The 17,304-nt window shown below is 42.9% G+C and overlaps 1 protein-coding gene across 3 annotated transcripts in view; it reads right to left on the bottom strand.

The window, feature by feature from the left end:
• The window catches only part of FBLN2 (fibulin 2), a 261,844-nt gene that overhangs the window by 56,594 nt on the left and 187,946 nt on the right, over positions 1-17,304 (bottom strand). For 2 of the 3 annotated variants that reach the window (XM_033926337.1, XM_033926336.1), the window contains 4 exons: positions 16,383-16,583; positions 10,019-10,147; positions 7,303-7,404; positions 1,220-1,354 (listed from right to left, as the gene is read on the bottom strand). In XM_033926337.1, the coding sequence (XP_033782228.1) occupies positions 1,220-1,354; positions 7,303-7,404; positions 10,019-10,147; positions 16,383-16,583 (567 nt within the window). The remainder of the gene's footprint in view (positions 1-1,219; positions 1,355-7,302; positions 7,405-10,018; positions 10,148-16,382; positions 16,584-17,304) is intronic. The other variant, XM_033926338.1, reaches the window with a different exon arrangement.

Raw genomic sequence — 17,304 nt, 5'->3', positions numbered from 1 at the left:
CCCCAGGTGGTACCTAAGGCTCCAGGGCCTATTCTGATTGGCCCACGCGCCTTAGGCCCCACCAGTAGGCGGAGCTTTAGGACAGATGGGCCAATCCGGCCTCATTCCTTCGTTGGCTGCCTGCCGGACAGGCGGGTTTGGCTCCCGTCTGTCCGGCCAACTACCAAAGGTACGGGGAAGGGGGGTGGGGGGTCGTGGGGGTCGCCAAGGGGGTCGCGGGTCGGCTGGGGGGGCGGTCGGAGGTTCTTGGGGGGGGGCGGTCGTTGGGGGGAGGGGTGTTTGCGTCGAGGGCAGGAGGGCCTGGGATCTCTCCTGCCCGTAATGTAGTGCGGGGTGGGGTTAGGGGGTCGCCGTGGCCAGGAGGGTTTGGGCTCCCTTCTGGCCCGATATTGTCGGGAAGTCGGCGGTCCTTCGGGGTGGGGGTGCGAGCGGTCCTGCCGGGGGGGGGGATGTATCGGACGTCGGGGAGTCGGCCGGGCAAGAGGGCTTGGGCTCCCTCTTGCTCCGATCGTGGATGCGGGTGCGGGTGGGAGCGCGTGCGAGCGGTCGTTCGGGGTGGGGGTGCGAGCGGTCCTGCTGGGGGGGTGAATCGGGCGTCGGGCGGGGTGGGAACTATGTTTAAAAACTTTTGTATACCGCGCTCACGCATATAACGCGCGAGGGGTATGCGCGGTAGGTAAAAACGCGTATAACGCGCGCGTTATATGCGTGAAAATACGGTAGTAGCTTTGTCCTTATCCAATCGCGACAATGAAAGGAAAGTAGTCAACTGGAAAGGTTCAAAGAAGACATACTTTTGTAAAGAGTAATGAACCATACATTTACATGGGTAACGTAGGAAAAAAAGTCACCCCCAACGCAAGAACCCCAGGTTTTTAATAAAATTAATTCCTTTCGATGTCTTTGGATGTCCCTAGCTAGATCTGGATGCATTTGTACTTTTAAACCTAGGTATATAAATAAAGATTTATGTTATGTTATATTATTTTCAAGTAGAATCCTTTGAAGGGTAAAAGCTAGTTGGAACCTGGGAGGAGGGTAGGACATGTTGAAAGGAATAACACAGCCCAGGGAGGATGCGATTTCCTCTAGTCTGCAGAAACCAAGAGGCCAGGTATACCAAGGCGAACCGCTGTCATGAACTATCAGCTCCAGATCTGGATAGCAGCATAAGCATCTCCTGGGAGTGAGTGTAAATTCTGCAAGCCATCCTTCTTACCTGCACAGGTATCACCCATACGCTCGTAACCAGGCTCACAAGTGACTTCCTTGACACAAGTGAATGATCCAATTGTGTTTATACAGATCTCACCCCGTTGACAGGTATGCAAATTTGCTACACATTCATTAATATCTGCAAGAAGATGTAAGATCAAGAAGTAATCACTGATTCTGAAATGTGTGACCAAAGAAAGATGAGTCACTTGAAACAGGTGATCAGCTCAGTCAATTTCTTTATTTTAAAAATTTCTATACCATTTAAAACTTTTACATAATTTACATAATTTTGTAAAAACATGATAAAACAGACACACAAACAATCATCAGAAATCATATCTACAAACTAATACCATAGCTTGTATAATGAGAATTACGAATAATTCATCAACTATGCAGAGAGGAAAATTATTGGCTAAAAAAGGCATCTACAAATAATTGCGTCTTGAGTCATTTTCCAAACATGCCCTTTTCACTATAGTTTCATATTTGGCCTATAAGGGGGTTCCATATTTTAGCATGTTTGCTTTTACCTCATCACTTTCCACATAGCAGTTTATACAATTCAATTTTTATTTGTATACCATCAATACCTCCATGAAGATGGCGCCATCTTTGAATGGATTGTTTTCATCAAAGCAATTGCAGAACTTCCCCTGAAGAAGTCTCGTCTTGAAGGTGAAACGGAGACTCCTGCAATTGAAACTGATTCTTCAGAACTAAGGGCTCCTTTTACTAAACAATGGTAGAGGTTTCTACCGCGGGCCAGCGAGATAAATGCTCCAATGCTCATAGGAATTCTATGAGCATTGTAGCACTTACCTCGCCGGCCACTGCCGTAGAGAATGACAGGGTGACAAAAATTCATCACCATTTCCGTCTCCGAGGATAACCTTCCCTCTGTCATTCTTTAAGGAGAGGGGGTAGAATCAAAGTATGAATGGGCACAACCACTGACCCTTAAGCCTTGCATTGAATAATGCTGGTGTAGAAGGCCAGAGGTTGAGATAGACACTAAAGAATGACATGGAATAGCCATACTAGGACAAACCAAAGGTCCATCAAGCCCAGTATCCCGTTACAGTGGCCAAGTCAGGTCACAAGTACCTACCAGAAACCTAAAGAGTAGCAACATTCCAGAGCTGATACTGTGATGTCATAATGCCTCATTCCATCAATGTCTAAGAGCCAATCATATCAGTGATATCACAATGGCTTCATTATCCCTATACTTGGCTCAGAGTATGAATGGGCAGAGCCACTGACCCTCAGGCCTCGCATTGAAGAATGCTGGTGTAGAAGGACTGAGGTTGAGATAGACACTAAAGCATGACATGGGATTGTTTCCCATGGTTATCCACGTGAATGGGAACGGTGATGAATTTTGTCACCGTGCCATTCTCTACTTTTAGTAGAACCCAGCATAAGTGCTTGGTTGTGATTTTGTCTTGTAAGTACAACCGAAGCCTGAAGAAATTTGCAGAGTTCAACAAATGCTGAATTATTAAAGGATGGAATGAGCTGTAGGATTCTGCCTGGTACTTGTGACCTGTATTGGTCACTGCTGGAAGCAGGATACTGGGCAAGATGGACCATTGCTCTTCCCCAGTATGACTAATTTTATGTTCATAAATCCCAAGACTTGAAATGAACCTTATAAAGAAGTAAAAGAGATCACAATGTCCATTTTCTTATGATTACATTATTAATCTTTGTAGCATACAATAAATAAGCTTTTGCCAGATAGATTATATGAGAGTATAGTATGAATGATTAGATGAGAGACCAAAATTGATTAGTAAAATTAGGTTTATGAAGAGCAACAGCTTTGCATTTCGAATCACCATCAACATGTCCTAAACCAGTTGACTGCTCGGCAATTTATCTAACGCTTGATCAATATTATTGAAACTGTTCAGAGAAACAGAACATAACAGCAAATAAGAACCATAGAGCCCAAATTACTTCCTCATACAGTGACAGACCCCGTTTTCTGCTTGTTCTGCTCCGGGTTGTTTGTTCCTTTGCAATTGTTAATAAAGATAATTGAAAAAAAAAAAAAAAAAAAAAGATTTATGTATAAACTCAAATGTATTCAGCCTATATAAAAGAAGGGTGAATTTACTCATAAAGGGTTTTTAAGTTAAAGCAGATAAGGGACAATTCTATACAGTGGTACCTAGAAGTACCTATAGGTAGGTACCACTTAGGGCTCCTTTTACGAAGTCGCGTTAAACCCCGCGCTAAACCCCGCTCATCGCACGCTAAACTCTGCGCTAGCCGAAAAACTACCGCCTGCATGCGCTATTATGTGCGTTAAACCGCTAACGCGCCTTCGTAAAAGGAGCCCGTAGGCACATCAAAGGCACCATTTATTGTCAATTTATCACCTAAGTGCCATAGCACCTAACTGCAAGGGGAGCATACATGTAGGTGGAACATGGGCTGACCATGAACGTTTCTCCCAGGTATGCACATAGTTTATAGAATACTATAACCTAGATGCAGTGGCATAGTGAGGGTGCGTGGCGCCCGAGGGTGTAGCGCCCCTCCCTGCCCCCTACTCCTTCCCGACCCCCCGTGCCTTGTGTGCACCCCCTTTCCCCGCACCTCTTTCATTTCCCCAGCGTGAGCAGCATCTCGAACTTGCTGCCCACGTTGCGTAGGCTCTCCCTCTGACTTCACTTCCTGGGCGCGGAACCGGGAAGTGATGTCAGAGAGAGCCAACACCGACGCGGGCAGCAGGTTCGTGACACTGCTTGTGCCGGAAAAATTAAAGAGGTAAAAGGAAAGGGACGCATGTGCGCAGCAGGGAGGGGCCCGGGAAGGTGCAGGGGACAGAGAGGACAGGTGCCGGCACCCCCACCAAGATGGCGCCCGAGGTAGAGTCTTATTTGCCATTGCTTTCCTAATACTTCTTTAGTATAATTCCTAGCACTTGGCAAACCTAGACTTGACAACTTAGGTCTGTCGTTGGCAGGTGCAAGAGGGCATGCCTAAACATGGGTGCACTAAGATGCAATTATAGCCTTGGCATAGCATTGGGGCACCTAGATTGAGGTTCCAATTTATAGACTTGCTGCCATAGGTACAGAACATTGACTAATCTATCAGCTTTATGTGAATATGTCAGAGAGATCAAGGATTGTCATATGTAGAGTTACGAGATGTTTGGATTTCCCCAGACATGTCCTTCTTTTGAGGAAATGTCCGGGAGTCTGGATTGCTTTTCAAAACCCAACACTTTGCCCGGGTTTTGAAAAGACTCCCTCAAAATCGCCGTCGGACAGGAGGGCAACACGATGATATCACACGCATGGCAACATTGCATTGCAAGCGTGGATGCCCTCCTGCCTGACCAGAGCGGGTAGCAGGGAACAGGGCTAGGGTGGGGCTAAGACAGGACTCAGGGAGGGACTATGGTGTGATGGGGCGGGGATGAGTGGAACTGGGAGGTCCTGGGGGCGGATCTAAGGGGTCCAGATTTTCCGAATGGAAAATCTGGTAACTCTAGTCATATGCCCATAAGATAAACTATAAAGGGTTGGACTTTTAACTCTATGACATTTCGTTCCTCTTATCACTTTTCTTCGACAATTTGACAACCTAGAAAAGTTTGGAAAACAGGATGTATGATCTTGATATTCAGACATACTTAACCGAATAGCAGCATGTGCCATCTGGATACGTGTCAATGACTGGGGCCAACTCTTGATTTTCAGTAGCATTGAATAAAGAATGCTACTGAAAATCTTTACAGACCTTCTAAGCGAGAGTCCTTCAACTGCATTGCTGCCAGTGGAGGGGGAGGGTGGTATTTCAATATTGTGCTTTTTTTCCCAATTGCTAGAGACAGGCAGGTTCCCTGGAGTCCTGCAGAGCTCGCCACTCCCTCACTATTGAAAGCATGATAGTGAAACAACAACCCCAACTGGCAGGACTGTAGGTGGAGGACCTCCTGCTCAGCTGAGAGGGAACAGTGCTTTCCAGCACTACCTGAATAGTGCTAGGGCAGGATGGGGAGGAGCATAAGCAGAGGTAAAGGTTATCTAGTTAGCAGCAATATTGAAATTGTTGTCCATATAACTATTCAGGTAAATTTAGGACAGAAAAATTGCTGTACCAACTTTATCTAGTTATCCGAACAGCGGACCGAATATCACTGCACGGCAGCACAGGCCACCATATCTGGATATTTGGCAGTGAACACAGAGTTTATTAGCTCATATATTGTCCTAGAAATAAAGTTACTACTTTATTGCAACCTGGGGGGAGAAGATGAAAGCCAACAAAAGACTATCCCAATATACTTAGCGCCTAGATTTTCTCTGGAAAGTAGGGATTTTAAGCTCAGTGCCTGAAGAGAGAAGGAGGAATAAAATATCTAGAAAATGTCAGGATATTTATCCTGTGGTAGCACAGACCTGCATCCTGGTTTATTTATTTAGATTTATATCCTGTCCTCCCCAAAGAGCTCAGAACGGGTGACCATTTACATTCACAGTGTTACAATATAGGGTTTGCATACAGTGTGTTGCAATATATCTTCATATAGGATTACTTTCTGATGCTAGTGAAGGGTTGAGGGAATGACTAGGCAAAAAGGTCGGTTTTTTACAGCTTTTCTAAAGTTAAGAAGTCCTTTAAGGGCTCTAATATGAGGAGGTAGGTTGTTCCAGAGGTTTGGTAAGAAATGGGAATAGGATCGTTTCCAGGATCTCTGAAGTTGGAGGGAGTGTCCTGATGGTGTATGTAGGTGTATTTCATCTTGGGAGCATAGCATTCTTTTTGGGGTGTAGAGAGGAAGTATTTGGGTGTCATGTTGTAGAGGCCTTGGAAAATGCAGCGTTTGGTTATGAGCAACCAGTGGGCCGATATCGGTGCTGGAGGGACTGGGTCATGGGCTTGTACGTTTTCCAGTAGTCTTATTACAGCATTTTGAACTCGCTGTAGTTGTTTGGTGGTTTTTATTTTTTTTTTTTTGCTGTAAGAACGTTGAATAAAGTGTTGCAGTAATCCAGGAGTGTAAGGACAAAGGCATAGAGTAGTTGGGTGAAGTCTTGTTCTGTGAAGTAGTTTCTTATCATTTGGAACTGATGCAGGTAGTAGAAAAATGAAGAGACTACTTGTGAGATGAGTTTGGAGCAGAGATTGAAACGGAGACAAACTTTTCACCATCCCAACGGGAACTCATTTTCCCATCACCCACAAGTTCTTTTCCTGCCCTTGCCCTATTCCTACAAGCTCCGTCCTCTTCTGCCCAAGTGGCAAACACTTTAAAATCATAAGTGTTCAAAGCTTGTGCAGTTAAGGCAGAGCTTACAGGAATGAGACAGGGACAGCAGCATAACTCACGGGGATGGGGGGGGGGGGGGATTGAGTTACTGTGGGGATGGGGAGAAATTTGTCCCTGTGTCATTCTCTAGTTTGGAAAGTGACAGGTTTGAGTTGAGAATAATTCCTATTTTCCTAATAATTCCATTGACCCTATTCTCTACCTAAGCCATGTCTTCCACCTCTTCCCATTTACTTTCTGACTTGGATTCAGTCTCCCTCCCAGGCCAGGATGAGTCAAGTAGTTTAATGTCTTGTAGCCCTTGCTGTTTCTCAAATGATTTCAGTTATTTGAGCTCGAGGCTGCCACAAGAAGAGTAAGCAAGTTTCACTTCAGCCCCCATTGACCCTATTGAACAACCAGAAAGCTAAAATAGGCCCAGGGAACCTACTGAGATTAAGGCAGATACAGGTGGTCATTCTGGGGGGGGGGGGGGGGGAGGGGGAGGGGTTACTTGAAGGCATGGGTTGCTGGAGGGAGAAGGTAAGGAAGGATTTTGGGGGGATTGTGGCTAGGAGAGGGCTCTCGGGGCTCATATTTCTTATACACTGTAGTTATGAGGCAAATTGTCATCTGTCCTATTTACTGTGGAAGGAAATAGGAAATGGATGGGTCTTTTGTAGGAGAAGGCCTGGAAGTATAGATGTTTGAGTAGCTCAAATTATAAGTAGTGGGGCTCTTAAGATATATCTGGCTAAATTATATTATAAATATATTAAATTTAGGAATCACTATCATAATGCACTGACCTTCACAGGAAACACCATTAGTTGAAAGAGTGAATCCAGGAAAACAAGAGCATACAACACCATCTTCAGTGGAACTGCACACTTGAGAGCAGGGTCCATTATCTGTAGAAACAATAGAGAATGTAGGAGACGTTAACAGATTCTAACAGAAGCCTTGTACAGCAGCGTTGGCATTTTATTAGGGATATCGCAATGCCTGAAAAGCAGACCCAGGGATTTTCAACAGAAATCCTTGCATTTGTGTCCTTGGCCTTATCTTGGCCTTGCCCTAACTAACTCTTTGTCCCCACTGAGAGCTCAGGCAATTTTTAGAGGCAATTTTTCCACAAATAAACCTCTCTTTGATATTCAAAGCTTTTTAACTCACCAGACATGGCTGCTGACCCGTTAAATAGCATATCTGCGTCTAACTGCTAATATTTAGTGGGAGATATATATATATATATATATATAGTGGGAGATTTTATACACTGTTCTTCCAAGGGAGCTCAGCATGGTTTACATGAATTTATTCAGGTATCAAGCATTTTCCCCTGTCTGTCCTGGTGGGCTCAAAATTTATCAAAAGTACCTGGGGCAATTAAGTGACTTGCCCAGGGTCACATGGAACAGTGTGGGTTTGAACCCATAACCTCAGGGTGCTGAGGTTGTAGCTTTAACCACTGTGCCACACACTCCCCTGAATAGCACCAGTTAGCATCTAGCACATAACCAACTATATTGTGTGACTTATCTGGTTAGGCGCCAATATTCAACGCCTAACCAGATAAGTTTAACGGTCAGATAGGACTGTGTAAATAGCTGTCATATCTTTAGCCATTGAAAAGTGAGAGACCCTCGAGGAGACCCCTCACTGACTGGCCCTATGATGCAGGCCCAAAGCGCTGCTTACAAGGACAAAAGGCAGACATAAGACAAAATGGATTCTGTTAAACTTCAGCTCTGTCTCTCTGCCTCTGAACTTCCTAAAGCAGGGGTGTCCAGTGTCGGTCCTCGAGGGCCGCAATCCAGTCGGGTTTTCAGGATTTCCCCAATGAATATGCATTGAAAGCAGTGCATGCACACAGATCTCATGCATATTCATTGGGGAAATCCTGAAAACCCGACTGGATTGCGGCCCTCGAGGACCGACATTGGACACCCCTGTCCTATAGTATCTAAACAACAGATGAAGAAACTTCAGAGCAAGTGCTGGGACATTTCTTTAGATGGAACATTTCTACAGCGGTGCTGTTTATCAGATAAGCAACCGAGAGCAGCATGAAAAAAAACAGAACAACCAATTTTGCCATAGGTGACACAGAACAAACTGTCACTGGAAGGGAACTAACATGTCCAGGGCACACAGCATCAGACACCTATCCAATGACAGCAACACCTACGCAGAAGATAAAGATGGTGGGGGCCACTGAGAAAGGTGAAGGGGTTTGTGGTCAGCTCTAGGGGACAAGCTGTCAGGGTAGATAAGAACTGTTTTAATGGGCAACACCCGAAGTCTTGAAATGAACTAAGGTAATATGATAAGTGACCAATTAGTAAAGTAAAGTATGTAACCACAGCCAATCAATTAAAAATGTCAAGGTAACTACCAATCAAAGTAAGCTAAGTAACTTTTCATGCAAAGATGTAAAATTATAAAAAGAAGCTGTAAAAGAGGAACTTGCTTAGAGCAAACAGAGACTGCTTTTCTCCTTTGCTTACACAATTGCTGATGCATATCAATGTAAGCTGCCTTATTGCTTTATTATTCATTAAACATAAATACTTATATGAAACAGCAACTGTGTTGGCGTCGAGGTCATTTCGTGGAGGGCTAAGCAGCCGGCCTTTCAAAAGTTAACCTGTTAGTAGTGAATATTGAATAACCAATTAACCTTTTTACAATTTTTTTTAAACCTGGATATTGAATAGTGGTATTTGGAAGTGGCCCGGCATTGAATATCCTGGCAGTGGACAGCAGAAATGCTACCTGCTAGATATCAGGCCCCAGGTTTTTAGGGTAACAGGATGGGACTTCATATACCACATTTCTGTGTGGTTATAATCAAAATGGTTTTACATATTTTAGACAGGTACTTATTTTGGACCTAGGACAATGAAGTGTTAAGTGACTTCCCCAGAGTCACAAGGAGCAGCAGTGGGAATCAAACTCACAACCATCCCGAGAAGCCATTTGGAAAATTTGGCCATATCTGTCCAAATAATGCAAAGCCCATGACCCCATTTGTGCTATAGTGGTTACCACATGCTAAACCATAAATTAAATGCCTAATTCTACCAGATGCCCGGATTTACCCGGATATGTCCTCTTTTTAGAGGACTGTCCGGGCGTCCAAAGGGCTTTTCAACATCCAGCACTTTGTCCAAGTTTTGAAAAGCTCCCAGCTCTGGACTGCTTCAGGAGGGCATGTGCACATGCATGTGACATCCTTGGGTCTCATCTGCACATGCTCAAATGCCCTCCCATCATGGCTCCGTGCATGAGAAGAGGTTGGGGGTGGGGCTGGGGTGAAAGGGGGCGGGCCTAGAGGCAAGCCTATGGGTCTGAATTTTATTATAGTAAAATCTGGTAACCCTACCCAATGCACTTTAGGAAAGGGCTCCATAATATGCAAAATATATTTCAGCATAATAGGTAACATTTCTCGTTCTTTTTATAAGTTTATTTCATCATCTTAGGCATTATTGAAATCATATCAACAAACAGCAGACAGACCTTCACATTTATCTTCTTTGATCTGAGGAACAACGGTGGTGTTTATTGGTGGCAAAACAAATGTATTTTCTTGAATTTCAGGAGCAGGAGAAACTTCTTCTAAAGCTGCACTTTGCCTGTTTTCATTTGCTGAAAAGAAATAGCCAGACTATGAAAACCATAATGATTTATTTCTATTTTTTACAGCAACATTCAAACGAGCCAGCCTAAAAGACTAAATATAAAGAATTACAGATGTTCATCTCCAGAATTTGGAAACAATGGCGATGTCAGAGATTCTTTGTATGAACTGACACTTTTTTTTTTTCTGACATATCACAAATATACCAGAATAACAGGCCGGAAATAGGTCACAAAGATAAGCATTGAATATTTAGCAAGTAAATGTGAAAAGCTGTAAAGGATCCCAAAATTTGCAGGACTTAGCTAAACAATTAGGGCCAGATTCTATAATTGGCGCCTAAAAAAAAAAAAATAGGCACCCAAAATTAGGTACCTATTGCATGTCAATCACACTTAGACGGCCATTACAGAATTGTGTTTAGCTTAAAATGTATGGGCTAATAATATAGGCCAGAGTTTTAAAGGCCTGCATTACAGGCATCTAAGTCTTTCAAAGCAGTGTTTCCCAACCCTGTCCTGGAGGACCACCAGCCAGTCAGGTTTTCAGGATAGTCTTAATGAATATGCATGGAACAGATGTGCATACCTGTCACTCCATTACATGCAAATCTCTCTCATGCATATTCATTAAGGTTATCCTGAAAACCTGACTGGCTGGTGGTCCTCCAGGACAGGGTTGGGAAACACTGCTTTAAAGATTCGCACCTAGTGGTGCCTAAGATTTTCTCTACCCCCTAAACACACTACTGTGGTGTTCGGCACTGCTAGATGTCACGCGATAGGCATCTATCTTTTGTAGAATCACGCCTAAGAAGATAGGGGCCTATCTCCCAATTCAGTTTGATTTATTTTTTTCTAAAAATGTGGCTGCAAAAGATCAAACTTATTTGCAAAGGAAAATGGAGCACATTTCCTATTTCTCCTACTGTAAACCGCGTCGAGCTCTACGAACGTGGAGATGATGCGGTATACAAACCTAAGGATTAGATTGGATTAGATTAGATTAGATTAGATTAGATAATAGAAGACAGAACCTTAGAATCTTGAACTTTGCATGTGATTCGGCTACATGACCTTTGGATATGTTTGAGAAATACCTGACTGAGATACTACACTATTCCTCTGATATGGTTCCTCCCCTTAACAAAGTTTACTATTTGAATATGACTAAGAAAGCTCAGCTGGAGTTGGAGGCTTATGCTGATTGAACAATATAAGTAATTAAAACGGGAAAACTTTAAGGCTCAAGAAGAGAGAACCTCAGAACTGATTAAGCATTTCTAATTGGATCATTAATACAAGGAACAACTGGTCTGGTCAAGTCTACGGATTACTACTCAAGGAGATATTGGGACTTTAATTGACTCATCATCAAGATAAGTGAACTTCATTGGGCCTGAATGGCTTCAAAACTTAACATCATTAAGAACCTCGAAGACTGATTGATTAATTCTATTTTAAAGCTTGGATCCTTTTAGGCTGTTATGCAGTATATAAAGTTTTTTTTAATAAACATAAACATCATCTTGGTCACTCTCCTTTGAACCTTTTTCTAGTCCCGCTATATCTTTCTTGAGATAAGGAGACCAGAACTGAGCGCAATACTCCAGGTGGGGTCGCACCATGGAGCGATAAAGGGGCGTTATAACATTCGTAGTCTTGTTAACCATCCCTTTTTTAATAATTCCATTAAAAAAAAAATAATAATTCCTAGCATTGTTTGCTTTTTTGGCTTCCGACGCACATTGGGCTAATCATGCGTCGCTATGTATCTGCACTGATTAGTGCGGGGCCAACATACTTTCCCCTCTCACACACACCCGCCAAGCTGAAATCTATTTTAGCACGCAGCAATCCTACAGCTACCATAGGATGTCTTGAGTATGTCCTGCGCTAGTACCTTTTTAACCTGCTGTAAGCACGCTCTAGTGTTTACTGCATATTAGTACAAGGACCCTAGTGTCCTTCTAAACGGACAGCGCTGCACACCTCCCTGCGGCTCCCCTGCAATGGCCTACATACCCTCTGCTTATGCTGGCCCTGGCCATGCGCTGCTCCGGCGTGTCTTGGCGTCAGCCGCAGCGTCTCTCTCCAGATGCTGTGCGGCGGTTGCCGCCCAAGTCGCAGCCTCTGCCCACAGGGAGTGCTCCCCGAAGGGGAGGGTAATGATGATCGCTGCCTGCTAAATAAGTCATGACCGCCTCCTCCGAGTGCCGGATTCACCAGAGCGATTTTCCCTTCCACCCTCCGCTATCCTTTCTCCCCTTCCCGACCTGCTCTTCCTTGATTGACCCTTGCTCCCCCCTCCCCTTGCCTGCCCCTCTTTGCCACTCCCTCACTCTTCTTCTTACCCCCCCCCCTCGCAACGGCTTCGGCCGATTTGGCCGCGCTCCCCCTAGAAGGGAGGGGAGCATGTTTTGAACAGTTCTTCCAAGGGGTCAGAATAATTTTTAAAGGAACCAATATATCAGACAGTTAATTTTTCAGCTTAGCAAGGTCCGAGGATAATTTTAGGAAATAATTCTTCCACCAAATCCAAAGTTTCACAAATATGATTCCACACCTTCTGTCAAAAAGGCTACAGGTCCCAACCTTGTGAAAGCTAATCAGATGTGTTGGTTTTGCTTTTCTGGGGCAGACAATTCCTATGAGCGTCGGAGCATTTACCTAGCCGGCCCAAGCTAAAAACCTCTACGCCATTTAGTAAAACCCAGTGTAAATGAAATTTAAAAAAAAATTTGAAGTATGATCTTTTTCTGATAGCCTTTAGGGTCCTATAGAAAACTACAGACTTTGTTGGTTGGGAAGAAGACATTTGTGAGGTCTGGAGAGCTCACGTACTATAAGCATCTTTCTTTCCTTTTTTGCTAGGCATTTTGAAGGTATCTCAACCTCCAGCTGATTTCTGTGAAAAATAAATAAAATATAAAGCTTCCATGTATCTTGGAATCTCTTTGGGGAAATATTCTTGGATGGCAACATACCTTTCTTGTATTAAGCAATTAAAAAATAGCTAAGTACAATACTGGTATGTTTTGCAACTAAACAAAGATTTTAACTGTACTGATTAGACCTGGTGTCTCGCCAACCGAAAATGCTAGACATTATAGTAATTATAGTACAATAGGCTTTTTTTTCTCAAGACTTCCACCGCATTAGGTAATTTTGAATTTTAAGTTATTGGCTTAGGGTCAACTATTTCAGTTCAAATGAACACTCAGGAAGCAATAACATGTGTCTGGGCTGGATAAAGATTATCAGCTTCAAGCACAAAGCTATTCTCCATATATCACATGCTGAAAGGAAAGAGAAAACAAGTATAGGCAGATCGTGAATCTTTATGCTTTTCTTTGTTAGAAAGTCTGAGCCATAGGTCCAACAGCTGTGCACCACTATATAACCATACAAGGGGGTGATGAAAAGTTCTCAGACCAACCAAGAAGAAAATGACGTGGATATGGTTCAATCAATGATCTGAAACAATGTCAAAAACATAGAATTGCATTTCTGCAAATTGGCACTTAACGAAATAAGATAACGCTCTTTTCAGCTACAGTGGCAAAATAACGCTCAGAATTTAGGAAGCTGGTTGGTTGGTCCTGAGAACTTTTCAGCACCCCCTTGTATGTAATAAAAGTGAACCAAGTATAGGACAATTAAGCCGCTGTGATATCACTAATGAGGTTGGCTCTTATTGATGACATCACAGTTATCAGCTCTAGTTCCCAGAAACTGAAACTTTTCACATTACAAAGGGATGCTGAAAAGTTCTCAGCCCAGCCCAATCAATGCTCTGAAACAATGTTCTGCAAATTGACACCTCTTTTCAGCTACAGTGGCAAAATAACGCTTAGAATTTAGGAAGTCGGCTGGTTGGGCTGAGAACTTTTCAATATTATCCCCCTCGTATGTAATCAAAGTGAGCCAAGTATAGGACAATCAAGTCATTGTGACATCACTGATAAGGCCGACTCTTATTGGTGGAATGAGGCATTATGACATCACAATCTCAGCTCTCATTACCAAAGACAAACTCTTCACACTGCGAAGGGGTGCTGAAAAGTTCTCAGCCCAGCCAAAGAGAATGACGTGGATAGGGTTCAATCAATGCTCTGAAACAATGTCATAACAGATAATTTTTTTTATGCAAATTGAGACTTAACAAAATTAGATAACACTCTCTTCAGCTAGAGTGGTAAAATAATGCTCAGAATTTAGGAAGTTGGTTGGTAGCCAGATAATTTTTCAGCACCCTCTCATACATAGCTGAAGAAGAAAGGCTGGGAGTAATATTTAGTTAAGGAGGTCAATATTTGATTTAAATACTGATCATCATGGTTATTTAAATACCTGCATATTCAGCGCAGGTATCCGGATGCCAGCTAGTGTTGAATATCCAGATATTGTCATTCAGCTGTTGGTATGTTTCTGGATGCTGGCTATATTGAGAGCAGTACCCAGATGCCGTTAGATCAGATTTTTGCTGTCTTCATTTTGGCTAGGCAGTCACCCTGTGAGTAGACTGAAAATTCCTTCCAACCAGCTAAGTTGGAACGCCAACCAGGCTCTGCCCCCAGCCTACTTTGGCACTGTCGCGTGAAGAGTTAAACTGATAACTGGGTCTGTTATTAATGACACAGCCGAGTGAGGTGTTGAACTGACTTTACCACCGACATCACCACAGACCCAATGCAGCGCGATGCCTTGTTGCAAGGAGCTGAACAGCTTTGCGGGCTTTATTTTAGCTCAAGAAGACATTGAATGCTTGAGTGTTTGGAACGTCATCTGCAGATGACTGCATCAAAGTGCACGCGTTTAGCTATTAGCGAAGAATGTTAAATTTCTGTTCTTTTCTACAATAAAGTGCAGATATTGAAAGTTCATTTAATAAAATACTGCTAGATTTTTTTTTGCACAAAATGTCTTTTTTTTTTTTTGCTGAGTATGAAAACATAACTGTTACAGCTATAATACCAAGATATTTTCTCCATTAAGCAAAAATAATAGCAAATTTTAGGAAAACTGGAGCTTTATGTAAGCAGTGGCTTTGAACCACCCCAGAATGGGCTTTGAAAAGGTTTTAAAATTATGTTCTGATCAGGCGCAATCAAATTCAGGGGAACAACTTCAATTAGCGCACTTTTTCCAACTTTAGGTTTTTCTGGGCAACCCTAATGTCACATCAGTGACACATCAATGCCCACGCATGCTCCTCCGGACATGGCCCCGAGTGCAAGGAAAATGAGATAAGGTTTGTGTGGGGCGGGGCAGGAGTGAGTTGGGGTTGTGGGTATACCACAGAAAAACATTTGCTCCATTAGAGTGCCAAAGCAAGAAAAAGATTGCGGGATACTGTCTTACAGGGACTTCTATGCATTTGTTCAGCCGCACAATTTTATTTTCCATCTGTAGGACTTGCTTTCCATTTGAAAAACACTTTATGCTACTTTCAGTAAGGGTATATGGTACTGGCTACAGGTTCCTGAGTTTCATGCAATTACCAATGTGAATTCTCTGCTGGTACTCAATTGCCCAGTTATGCATATATGTTGTACCCAGTGATTTATATTTAAGCATCTTGATTTTGAAGTCTTTGAGCTACTTACAACAACTGTCCCCGGTTCGGCTACTAGGTGCCTCTTGAGCTTATTTTAAAAATTTATTTCTGGGTATTTGTTAGACCTCATGATCAAAGCTATATCTGAGAGGCGTACACATCAGGAATCAGATAACCTGAGCAAATCAAACCCACAAACACATCAGATCTGAAATCTACTTCACGAGCAGACATGATAAACTAAGTACCGCAGACTCCTGGAAGAAAATTCTGTTTCGTTGATATAACATGGAGGTGACAATCACATTATACTGAATCGTTGTGCAGGCCTCTAATATTGCTCCAAGTACAATCAACACTGCAGCAGAAAACAGGTATGAAGCAAACCGTTAGAACTTTGGAAATTTGAAATAGTCTTTGTGGATACGTGACATAACCTGTAAGCAATTTCAGTACTTTCCCGAGACATGCAGTGTATCACATTTTGCAATGACCAACTTTGCACCATACAATATGATTTCATCTATTTATCTACATACTTGCAATGTCTTACGAGGACGATTGCCTTCATAAGACTAGTGAAGGTTGAAGGTGGCCTATCTAGAGATAACAAGGATAGGAAACTAATGCCTACGTTTGAAACTCTGCCAGCTTTTCATTGCCAATTTCCAGTCTTTTTCTCACCTGGTTTGCAGCTGACCTTATCTTCTTGCAGTACATATCCTGGGAAACACCCACATTTATAGCTCCCCACGGTGTTGATGCAAAGGTGTTTACACAGCTGTCCCGGATAGGCCAAGCACTCATCCATGTCATCACCAAGTAAAATATTTTCATCTTCATTATGAACCGAGAAGGCTGCATTGTGTTGCTCAGTTTCCGACACTAGTAAAATTCCAATATATTGTACAGGAAACAAAAAGGCATAAGATCACAACAGAAGAACAGACAAGCTACAACATAGAACCTCACATTAAAGGGCTCTATTCACGGGGTCCTTTTATTTACTAAGCTACTGTAAGGACTAAAGCACGCTTACCACAGGTTAAAAAGCATTTTGGCGCAGGAGGTGGCATTTTCGTTAGTGTTCCGGTCTTATCTGTGACAACGCACGCTTGTATGCAGTTTAGATTTTCCATCTACGCATTTTTCTCTTGTTCCCTGTTTCCCCTCTCAATATTAACCTGCAACCCCTCCAAAATTGTCTTTACACAGTAGCTTCACGGCTAACTTCTCCTAAATTAAATTTGAATTCAAACAAGACAACCGTCTGGCTGGGCTCTTGAATCTCTTTCTCATCCGGCTGTCACTCCAGTTCTCTTTGACCGTCCTATCACACCCTGTTTCATCTTTTTGCTGCTTAGGCATTTGGATTGATCCTCATCTGACATTCTTCATACGTTGCGCTCCTTTCATGATTTTTAATTCTCTTCGTACTGCAGTACACGCTCTTCGTATTTCAAGACTGGATGACTATTGCGATACTCTCGACATAGACCTTCCTCAGTCAAATATCAAACATCTTCAGACCCTTCAGAATTGTGTAGCATGCTTTCACTGTAAGGTTAGTACATTTGACCATGTTATTCCACTTCTCATTCAATTA

This window comes from Geotrypetes seraphini, chromosome 17 (assembly GCF_902459505.1).
Source record: "Geotrypetes seraphini chromosome 17, aGeoSer1.1, whole genome shotgun sequence".
Lineage (NCBI taxonomy): Eukaryota > Metazoa > Chordata > Amphibia > Gymnophiona > Dermophiidae > Geotrypetes > Geotrypetes seraphini.
Note: the sequence above shows the minus strand (reverse complement) of the source record. Positions and strands in the feature narration are given on the sequence as shown.